Source organism: Salmo salar, chromosome ssa13 (genome assembly GCF_905237065.1).
Source record: "Salmo salar chromosome ssa13, Ssal_v3.1, whole genome shotgun sequence".
Lineage (NCBI taxonomy): Eukaryota > Metazoa > Chordata > Actinopteri > Salmoniformes > Salmonidae > Salmo > Salmo salar.
Genome location: NC_059454.1, coordinates 89,126,477 through 89,137,958, shown reverse-complemented (window position 1 = coordinate 89,137,958; position 11,482 = coordinate 89,126,477). Strand labels below are relative to the sequence as shown.

The 11,482-nt window shown below is 46.2% G+C and overlaps 1 protein-coding gene across 7 annotated transcripts in view; it reads right to left on the bottom strand.

The window, feature by feature from the left end:
* Window positions 1–1,700: 1,700 nt before the first annotated feature.
* Window positions 1,701–11,482, bottom strand: part of LOC106568094 (roundabout homolog 1) — a 262,979-nt gene continuing 253,197 nt past the window's right edge. For 4 of the 7 annotated variants that reach the window (XM_014138120.2, XM_014138121.2, XM_014138124.2 and 1 more), the window contains 11 exons: window positions 7,636–7,662; window positions 6,658–6,700; window positions 6,245–6,399; window positions 5,659–6,012; window positions 5,400–5,513; window positions 4,930–5,308; window positions 4,326–4,825; window positions 4,061–4,210; window positions 3,710–3,931; window positions 3,312–3,502; window positions 1,701–3,186 (listed from right to left, as the gene is read on the bottom strand). In XM_014138120.2, coding sequence (XP_013993595.1) covers window positions 3,115–3,186; window positions 3,312–3,502; window positions 3,710–3,931; window positions 4,061–4,210; window positions 4,326–4,825; window positions 4,930–5,308; window positions 5,400–5,513; window positions 5,659–6,012; window positions 6,245–6,399; window positions 6,658–6,700; window positions 7,636–7,662 — 2,207 coding nt within the window. In that variant the 3' untranslated portion in view covers window positions 1,701–3,114. The remainder of the gene's footprint in view (window positions 3,187–3,311; window positions 3,503–3,709; window positions 3,932–4,060; window positions 4,211–4,325; window positions 4,826–4,929; window positions 5,309–5,399; window positions 5,514–5,658; window positions 6,013–6,244; window positions 6,400–6,657; window positions 6,701–7,635; window positions 7,663–11,482) is intronic. The other 3 variants (XM_045692352.1, XM_045692353.1, XM_014138123.2) reach the window with 2 other exon arrangements.

The window sequence follows — 11,482 nt, the reverse complement described above, 5'->3', positions numbered from 1 at the left end:
ACCGATGCGCCTGGCACCGACGATCATACCACTCTCAAGTCGCTTAGGTCACTCGTTTTTGCCCATTCTAAAGTTCAATCAGTAACTAAATGCCTCAATGCCTGTTTGCCTGCTTTATATAGCAAGCCACGCCCACTGTCTGTAGGACTGAACCATTTTCGTGAACGGGGTGGTGTATCTAATAATCTGGCCACTGAGTGTATATATTTCCGAACTATGAGATTGGAATAATACTGTTAAATTGTGAAAATTATGATAATGCCCTTTTAGAGTAAGAGCTGTTTGAAAAGGCTGCCTTAAATGTCAGCTTCTTTTGGTGGAATGGAATCAACTGGCAGTAGATTAGTTAATAGACCAATAAGAGAGTTCCAAACCTCTCTGCAAATAACAGCTCGTTTTCAGTTTTACCCTCCCCACTCAGACCACTCCCAGATAGTCCTAGCAAAATTCCTGCTTGAGAAATTGCTCTTTGCTAAGGAGCTATTTTTGTTTCTTTTTGACCATTTTCCTTTAAAACAATCACAGTAAGTTACTTAATTATAACCCCAAAATTATTTGATTATTTGAGATTTAAAAAATCCCGGCTGCATTGGACCTTTAAACTGAGTTACTTCAATATCTTGATAATTATGCAATATAGAATTTAAGTGGGGCCCACCAGATGAGTCGGTAAAAAACTGGCATAAGGCCTCTCCACTTTACTGTTACTGTAACTTAAAGCAGTAAATCTGAGTCATCCATTCCCACAGTCAAGAGAATTGCGCAATGGAAATATAGATGATTGCCTAATTAATGGAAAGAGCAATCAGGATAGAAATGCTTGAGTATGACTCAATCAGCAGGTCCTACTGTGGGACCACAGGGAATTACATAGAGGAGGCAGATAGAGTGGGCTAGAAGCAGAGGAGGCTACAGTGTGGCCTTTCTGGGTTAATTGTGTCGACCCTTTATGGTACTGAATAAGCACTGTGGTGACTGGGGCTGTTGAGGTTAATGTAGGTAGCTAGCCTTTACAGACAGCCCTGTACAGCTGCCGGGACACTGGTTTCATTCCACTCTGATGGTGAGAGGAGAGAGAAGCTCCAGCTAATAACAGCAACCTGTCCCATCTCTCATGGAATGCAATTGTGTAGTTCAATCAGTGATAGGACTTCCAGCAGCTCAGCATCTGTCTCTTGCTCTGCTCTCGTTGATTATGCAGAGATGTACTTACAGTTAAACAATATGAACACATTAGAATCTTTCTGGAGGAATCTGTGTGTGGGTGGCTGATTGACAGGTTCTTTCTCTCCATCACAATCTTGCGCTCTGAGGAGGACAAAGAGAAGAATTTTGGCTGCCGCTCGTAGCTGTAGTTTTGACTGCTATCCACCCCCCCACTACACACACACACACACACATGGCACATACACAGAGCCACACCTGTGCTAGGCTCCAGAGCGTCTCTTTCCCTTTGACAGCACACAGCTGCTCTGTTAATTAACCACAAGGGTTCATGAGTGAGGTTAATTAAGCAGCGTGTCATCACATTCCCATAAAGAACAGGCTTTTGGGTGGCTCTCCCTCTTCCTCTTCTTCTTCCATTTTCCTTCTTCACTTCAACCTTGTGTTAGGATGTATTGACTGGTGAAATGCTAGAGAAGTAAGGTATTAACCTAACAAGTTTTTTTTAACTACAAAAAAAATCCAGGTGGACACTGTCATTTGAAGACATTTTAATAATAAATAATGTGGTAAAAATGACAATATTTTTTTTCATCCCCGTTTATAACATACTCAGTAATGACATACCATGGCTGACATCATGAACATAGTTGCAATTCTTTAAAACATGGCAAACTCCAAACAAATGTCAGGTGTCCTCAGCGAACAATGTTTTACACATTTTGTAGATGTACCAAAAAATGTACCCAAAGCTTGACCTAGATGTAGCCATAAAGAACCTAAACCCAACATGCTGTTCCATCGCCAAGCAGCAGATTTTCAAGTCCCAGTCTTTTGTCACCAGTTGTCCTCTTTCTGTAATAGAGTCCTTCTTTAGGGTAAGTATTAATGTCACTTTCCTCTCCCTCGGTCTTGCTGGGAAACAATGGTGGATGTGTCACTGTGTGCTGGTTGCTCATGGAGAAAACGCTATCCATCATCAGGCATGGAGAAATCCATTTTCCAGGACGGATCCATCAACGTTCCCTACTGATGGGGAGACTCCTACTAATGGGGCTTCCTCACCCTTCTCCATTGGTACAATGTATCCGTCAGCTTGTCTACTGTCTCTCTCACTTCCTCATAAGTGCAATTTTAGACATGAGAGTATAGTCCGATTAACACAGTAGTTTGTGTCATAATAAATCTCAAGGGGACACTGCTTTGGGCAGTGTCCCCTTGAGTCCAAATGAATACTGTGGTTTGAATTAAACCTAAACTAGACAGGGGAGTTAAGTTTCCATCCCAACCCCTAACAGAAACAGAATATTAAGACACATAACACTGGTCCAATCGTGTATATAGACAACGATTAACAAGATAATTTGTATCATTGTTCCTCTTGTATGACGGAAGGTCATAGATAACAATAGTTTAAAATAAAGTTAAGTGATTGTGCTTTTGAAACCAAAGTAGAACAAATAATGCACATTGACAAGACCAACATCAATAACAAAACAATAACAGTGCATTACAAAAATACATTAAAAACAAATGTAAAATTCCCATTGTAGCAATTTTGTGGCAGTAAAATTAACAAACAATTTACAAGATGGATAGTGATGTCCAAATATTAATTACAGGGGCAACAGACATGTACCACATCAGGTGGTCCAAGACAAGGTATCTGTATACACTGACAACAGCCATCTAATGTGCATGTACTTTCATTGAGGCTGTGACTAGTTTCATCGAGGTCAATGGAAGCCAGTTCTCTACCAACAAGTCAAGTAAACAACGATCTAATGGTGCTTCATACCAGTGAGTTAACACACTCAGACGCAATTTTTTCTCACTTTCTTTTTTCCTGGAAGATGGACATCGAATGAGAAATTGTAATAAGAAAAACAAATATTCAATATTGTTCAGTTTTTTTGTTCTGTATGATATGAAAAGTAATTTACATAATAGTCACTGAATTGTGATGTCAGATCTGGTTTCCTTTTCTTCTCCCATGATCTTCAGCTCTCCAGAAGCTGTAGACTCAAGACACAAGTTTATAATATAACACCTTGATTAATGGCAATAAAAAGAAGATCATAGACATACTAGATTTTCAACACATGGAAACTAGTAAATGGACACTTTTATGAGTATCTTGTTCTCACCTCTAGCTCCTCTTCCTGGGTCTGGAAGCCTGTGATGCTGGGCAGTGTGTCTGTGGGGTTCCTGCGGGTCCCATCTCTCCTCTGTCCTCCTGAGCCCCGGGAGGACATGGAGCTGGAGGAGCTCTGAGCCTGGCTCTGTCCCTGCACCGAGGGGAAGGAGGGCCTGCTGTACGGAGGGATGTCCTCAGAACCTGAGACAGAGAGAGATGGTGGTTGGTTAAACACATTCTACTTAGTTTGTGCTGGATAAACTCCATTGTGAGGAATCATCATAGTTTTCAAGGGGATTTATTTTGACATGTAGGAACCACATACAAGCATAATGTTATAAAGCTCATATTTGTACTTTGTTCCAACACACAAACCACATTGGAAGTACACTACATTGCAGTAAGTACCTGGTGGCTGACGGGCTTTGCTGCTCCCCTTGCCTCCCTGTGGAGTCCTGTTCTTGTCCTGGCCCTCCCGTCTCTCTACAGAGCCCTCTCTGGTCCTCTGGCCTCCTGCACTCCCTCTCCGGCCCCGACCCTCCCCAGAGCCAATCCTAGGGAGCGTGGCACCCCGCACCTCATAGCCACACCGCGACATGTGACTAGGGGACTTCAAGGGCATGCATGAGTCTGAGGAGAGAAGAACACAGACATGGAAATTGGAACTTTATTCACCAAGGCATATGTACTGTATAGCCAGAGAAGTCAATGTGAGAGCTGTTCCATGCAGTGACCTATGTCTCAGACCCAGTCCCTTACCGTCTAAGAAGTCGTTCCTCTTCTGGTGACCTTGGTGGCCAACCTGGGCCTGGTGCTGCTTGTGCCTCTTGGGCGGTCTCTTCTGCATCACTGCAGAGCTCATGTTACTGTCTGTGGACAGTGGGCTGCTGGGACGCTGGTGCCTTCGCCCTGAGTTAACAGACAAAAAGTCAGTCCATGAAGGTTTATCTAAGAAGGAATATCTATGCATTTTATTTCTGATATTTTCCCCTGACCCAGTTTCCTGCCCCTCTCTCCTCCTCACCTGCTGGTCCTGTGTCCTCTGGGAACCTGGCCATGCGTAGGCCTGCTGTGTAGTCTCCAGTGTTGGCCACAGCCTGGGCGAAGTCTGCGTCTGTGAAGAAGGATCCGTCTGAGGAGCTGACGGCGCTGGAGCGTCCTGACGAGCCGTTGTCCTCCTCGGAGGCCGAGCCCCAGCCGTTAATCATGGAGCCCGTCACGGAGCTCTCCAGGTCCCCCGTGCTGGAGGCCGGCGTCTGCTCCAGCCCCCGGAGGTGCAGCCTGCGTGGGGAACGGGGGTGCTGGTGGTGGCGCAGTTGCTGGTGGGGCTGGTGGTTATTTTGGTGCTGGTGGTAGTGACTCTGGACCATGTCTGCATCCATCTCATCCCCTGCCTCTTCTTCATCCTCCTCCTCCTCTTCCTCCTGGCCGTCAGTATCCAGTGCCAGGGGGCTGGAGATGTAGCCGTAGGTGTGTGGGGGGGAGAGGGGGAGTGGGGAAGGAGGGGGGCTGGGCACGTGTTGTCTAAGAAGGGAAAAAGGGAAAGGATCAAAGCATTGATTAATACAAATGGCTGACGGTTGTAGCTGGGATGAGTGAGAGGCAGTGTGAGTTGGGCTCATAGTTACCTGTGGTGTTGTGTTCCATTGTGTAGGCCGTTGTGCTGGTCTCCCTGGGGGGAGGGGGTGAGAGTTGCCGTAGAGTGGTGACTGTAGGACAGACCCTCAGGGGATGAGGCTGCCCCTCTGACAGGCGGGGTGGGACACCTATCCATCCCCTCCTCTGCCTCCTCTTCCTCCATCTCATCCGGATGCAGGTACATCCGCGAGGGGAGCATTGGGCATAGGGCATCTGGGTTAAAGCTTTTTTCCATGGGCAGGGTATATTCGTCACAGCTGCGGCTTGGTGGGGGGTTGGCAGGGGAAGGGGGCAGAGGTTCACCCCGGTTCACTGTGTTCGTTTTGGGCAGTTTGGGGGTGCGAGCTCCCTTCTTATGACTTTGGCTCCCTGCAGAGGCAATCAAACAAACTCTTAGAACATGCTGCAGAACAAGTAGTTATTTGTCCTATTGCTATGATCCGGGTAATCAGTGTCTCACCAGAGGTGCTGTTGCTGCCCCTGTCAGAGCTGTGGTGGGAGCCTCCTGTGTTGTGTTCGTGGGCCTGGTTGTACGGGACGGTGCCTTGCAGAGGCCCATCTCCTCTATAGTGGTCTGAAGACACAGCAGATACAGAGAGAAAGAGACAGAGTTAAACAGATATGTAGACTACACATAATAAAACAAATAAACACAAACAGAAGTAACTTCCCAAATACCCTCCCTCCCACCACTGCTACGCTATGTCCAATCCTCTCACCTTTATTGAGCCTGTTGCTCTGCTCCATGATGTTGTACTGCATATGTGCTTTCTGCAGCTGGGAGGGGGGCTGGTTCCAACAGCGTATATCAGGGGTCCCGGCCGCGGCCCCTGCAGCTCCAGCCTTGTTTAGGATGCTAGACTGGATGAGCTGGGTGGTGGCGTAGGGGGTGGGCTCATAGGGGGTGGGCGGCCCTGCCCCTGGGCCCATGTAGCACAGGCTGGGGTTGTTGAAGGTCTTGAGCTCATTGAGTTTGTTGGAGAGGTCCACGTCGCTGTACACGGCCTGTTCAGGCCCCAGTAGACCCCCCTGCTGGTTCTCCAACTGGCTGCCATAGTTGGCAATGCAGTCAGCTGAGGAGAGGAGACCCATGGGGTTAAGGTTAGAGACACTTTACCTATTCATTAACCCTTCACACAGGAAGTCACATAACACCATTAATTATCATGTTTAAGCCATGTTTCATTTCCATGATAACCCTCATTGCTTATTTGATTTGCATTATATCTCTATACTATAAGTTCCATTGGTGGGACCTGACCACTATCACCACCAGAGGAGGTCTGTAGCTTTAACGGTACTGACCTGGGCGGCTGTAGGTGGTCATGTTGCTGTCGCTGGTGCCGTTTCCAGTGTTGCAGCAGTTGATGCTGCAGTCTTTGTGGTTGGCACAGGCGTTGGGCCAGGAGTCTGGCAGCCACGGCTGGTTCACACTCTCGCCCATGTTCAGCAGCCCGGGTCTGAACCAGAAGCATGCAACCAGAACCATTATCACACAGAACAAACAGGGTTTCAGTCAGGGATGGGCATGGGAGTTTCTGTCCTCTGTCATTTTTCAGACAGGGGGAGACCTCCCTCTGGTGGTTCAAGTAGGGAATGCACTGCTGTTTCTTTTACCACTTTCCCTCCTGCATTTCTGAACACTATCATAAGTGCCCTATATAGACAGTGGGGAAATCATATCCAGTCAAGTGTTCACATAAAACCACACCCCTTACCTCCCAGCACTGCAGACAGACTCTCCTCCTCTCTGATAGTTCACTGATTTAAAGAAAGAGAACAAACGTGAGAAACACAAGAAAGCAACCTGCACGACAAACGAAAGAGGGAATCCAGGTTGGTGTGACCTGTCTGTCACTCTGTACTCATACAGCTGTCCTTAGATCAGTCTGACTCATCGCATCTGATTGACACATCCTGTCATGAGTCATACGCTGCGCGCACACACACACACACACACAAACACACACACACACACACCTGGGGCACTTGGCATTAAGAGGTGTACATGTAGAAAAACAAAATCAGTGTCAGAGTGTAAAACATGATATCTTGACCCTGAGGCACACTTCACAATGTCTGATAACCCTTCAGTTCAGACACATCCTCTTCACTGGAGGGTGAGTCATTTCAACCACATGATTAGATACACTTTACTACGTCTACAGTCACTGTGTGAAGGACAAGTGGGAACATGGGACTGTGGTTATGCTTTGTACGGCACTAACTGCTTCTCTACTTGTCACAAAGCACAGTGACTCAGCAGCACTCTAAACTGTCTTCACCACAACCACAGGACAGGCCAACTGGTGACCATGTTGTGTGTCGTTGTCTATGCCTGGTCTAAGAGGGTGGGATAGGGAGGGGCTAATGACCTCTTTAGGAGCTGTCTGCCCCCTGATTAACGTTATGTCAGAACATCCCTTTGTGTAGCCCTGAACGCACCTCCCTCCGTGAGATTTTAAATTTTATATCATTGGTTTGTGGATGTGAAGCCACCAAGGATAAACACTAGCTCCATTAGCTGTTTGTGTATTGGAACAGATTGTTTGTGAGTGCTGGGAGGAAATGAGGACATACAGAGAGAACTGTGTTTGTGTACAGGCATCTCTGAATCATAGGGGCTTCAAGGTCAGTACACATACCGGTAAATAACAAATACATGTTTACAGCTGAACACATTCCTTCATACATACCTGTAGGAGTGAAGGTGAATGATGGTACTGCAGGAACAAACCCAACCCAAACAGAGGAGGAGTGAATTAAAAGAAAAGGTGGTGGGAGAGAAAGAGAGAAGAAGGTTCATTTATTGATTGCAAAATAGACATTTCGTAAGCCTGTGAAAAAAGCCCCACAAAAACCGGCAGACATATTGACGCATGCACGCACACTCAAACACACACACACACAGTCAGATGAGGCTCCCTGTCCTGCATCAAGCAGGAACATGTGGCCTTATGGGTAATGGAGGTCACCTGTGGTCAGACGGAAGAAGATAACAGAGATAGCAGAACACATGTCTTATTACCTGGGTGACAGGCTTGTCCCTACTCTAACTGTGCCTCACCGGGAGAGGCGGCGGGCAGCGCCCTGGAAATGAGCCCTAAATGTCAGCGTTTGAATGTCAGCGTATTCTGGGATGTGCCGGCTCATCGTCACTACCCTTTGAGGTCTTCGAGTCAGGGGAAAAGATTAGACCAAACCAGTTTTATTTCATTTCTCCATATGAGATGTGGTTATCAGGTTCCTTACTTTGAGGATAAAAGCAGCTGACACTAGGCAAGTCGCATTATGGGCTACTGCTACCTTAATGTAAAAGCATTGGTTTCATGCATGTTAACATTAGAAGCCTCCTCCCTAAGTTTGTTTTATTCACTGCTTTAGCACACTCCGCAAACCCGGATGTCCTAGCCATGTCTGAATCCTGGCTTAGAAAGGCCACCAAAAATCCTAACTATAACTATCCTAACTATAACATTTTCCGACAAGATAGAACTGCCAAAGGGGGCGAAGTTGCAATCTACTGCAGAGATGGCCTGCAGAGTTCTGAAATACTATCCAGGTCTGTGCCCAAACAATTTGAGCATCTACTTTTAAAAATCCACCTTTCAGAAACAAGTCTCTCACCGTTGCAGCTTGCTATAGACCCCACTCAGCCCCCAGCTGTGCCCTGGACACCATATGTGAATTGATCGCCCCCCATCTATCTTCAGGGTTTGTACTGTTAGGTGACCTAAATTGGGACATGCTTAACACCCCGGCCGTCTACAATCTAATCTAGATGCCCTCAATCTCACACAAATTATCAAGAAACCTACCAGGTACAACCCTAAATCCGTAACCATGGGCACCCTCTTAGATATCATCCTGACCAACTTGCCCTCTAAATACACCTCTGCTGTCTTCAACCAGGATCTCAGCATTCACTGCCTCATTGCCTGCATGCGTAATGGGTCTGCAGTCAAACGACCACCCCTCATCACTGTCAAACGCTCCCTAAAACACTTCAGCGAGCAGGCTTTTCTAATCGACCTGGCCCGGGTATCCTGGAAGGATATTGACCTCATCCCGTCAGTAGAGGATGCCTGGTTGCACTTCAAAAGTGCTTTCCTCTCCATCTTAAATAAGCATGCCCCATTCAAAAAATGTAGAACTAAGAACAGATATAGCCCTTGGTTCACCCCAGACTTGACTGCCCTTGATCAGCACAAAAACATCCTGCGGAATTCTTCATTAGCATCGAATAGCCCCCGCGATATGCAACTTTTCAGGGAAGTCAGGAACCAATATACTCAGTCAGTTAGGAAAGCTAAGGCTAGCTTTTTCAAACAGAAATTTGCATCCTGTAGCACTAATTCCCCAAAACTTTGCCACTGCACCGAGGATAGGAAACACTGTCACCACCAATAAATCTACGATAATCGCTAATTTCAATAAGCATTTTTCCACGGCTAGCCATGCTTTCCACCTAGCTACCCTAACCCAGCCAACAGCTCAGCATCCCCCCACCCCCCCTTCACCCAAATCCAGACAGCTGATGTTCTGAAAGAAATGCAAAATCTGGATCTCTACAATTCAGCCGGGCTAGACAATCTGGACCCTCTCTTTCTAAAATGAAATTGTTGCAACCCCCATTACTAGCCTGTTTAACCTCTCTTTCGTATCATCTGAGATCCCCAAAGATTGGAAAACTGCCACGGTCTTCCCCCTCTTCAAAGGGGGAGACACTCTAGACCCAAACTGTTACAGACCTATATCCATCCTGCCCTGCCTTTCTAAAATCTTCGAAAGCCAAGTTAACAAACAGATCACCGACATTTCAATTCCCACTGTACCTTCTCCACTATGCAATCTGGTTTCCAAGCTGGTCATGGGTGCACCTCAGCCACGCTCAAGGTCCTAAACGATATCATAACTGCCATCGATAAAAGACAGTACTGTGCAGCCGTCTTCATCGACCTGGCCAAGGCTTCGACTCTGTCCATCACCGCATTCTTATTGGCAGACTCAACAGCCTTGGTTTCTCAAATGACTGCCTCGCCTGGTTCACCAACTACTTCTCAGATAGAGTTCAGTGTGTCAAATCGGAGGGCCTGTTGTCCGGACCTCTGGCAGTCTCTATGGGGGTGCCACAGGGTTTAATTCTCAGGTCGACTCTATTCTCTGTATATGTCTATGATGTCGCTCTTGCTGCTGGTGATTCTCTGATCCACCTCTAATAAGACAACCCCATTCTGTATACATCTGGCCCTTCTTTTGAAAACTGTGCTAGCAAACCTCCAAACGAGATCAACGCCATACAACACTCCTTCCGTGGCCTCCAACTGCTTTTAAATGCTAGTGAAACTAATTCCATGCTCTTCAACCGATTGCTGCCTGCACCCTCCCGCCCGAATGGCATCACTACTCTGGACGGTTCTGACCTAGAATATGTGGACAACTACAAATACCTAGGTGTCTGGTTAGACTGTAAACTCTCCTTCCAGACTCGCATTAAGTTTCTCCAATCCAAAATGAAATCTAGAATCGGCTTCCTATTTTGCAACAAAGCCTCCTCACTCATGCCACCAAACATACCCTCGTAAAACTGACTATTCTACCGATCCTTGACTTCGGCAATGTCATTTACAAAATGGCCCCCAACACTCTACTCAGCAAATTGGATGTAGTCTATCACAGTGCCATCTGTTTTATCACCAAAGCCCCATATATCACCCACCACTGTGACCTGTATGCTCTTGTTGTCTGGCCCTCACTACATATCCGTCGCCAAACCCACTGGCGCCAGGTCATCTATAAGTCTTTGCTAGGTAAAGCTCCACCTTATCTCAGCTCACTGGTCACCATTGCAACATCCACCCGTACCTGTACACAGCCAATCTGTATATAGCACACCAGACTACCTCATCCCCATATTATTACTTACCCTCTTGCTCTTTTGCACCTCATTATCTCTACTTTCACAACATCATCTGCACATCTATCACTCCAGTATTAATGCTAAATTCTAATTATTTTTGCCTCTAGGGCCTATTTATTGCCTACCTCCCTACTCTTCTACATTTGCACACACTGTACATAGATTTTTCTATTTTTCTTTTCTTTTGTGTTATTGACTGTACGTTTGTTTATGTGTAACTCTGTGTTGTTGTTTTTGTCGCACTGCTTTGCTTTATCTTGGCCAGGTCGCAGTTGTAAATTAGAACTTGTTCTCAACTAGCCTACCTGGTTAAATAAAGGTGAAATAAAAATACATCAAAAACATGTGATTGAAGTGAATAAATGCAATTACCCTGGTGACACAGAGGACAGTGTCCTGTCTCATGTGTGTCAGAGGGCTTAGGTTGCCAGTGTTCAGCTGAATGATCATAACACTAACCTAATGTCCCCCCTCTATCCACCTCCCCACATGTAATTACTATCACCATCCCAGTCTCTTCTCATATCCCTCCAATCTCTACACAACACAATATTAGCTGGGTGTGATCAACATTTGATAGTCTACTTACTTATTAAATAATCATATTTTCCCTAACCCCTAAG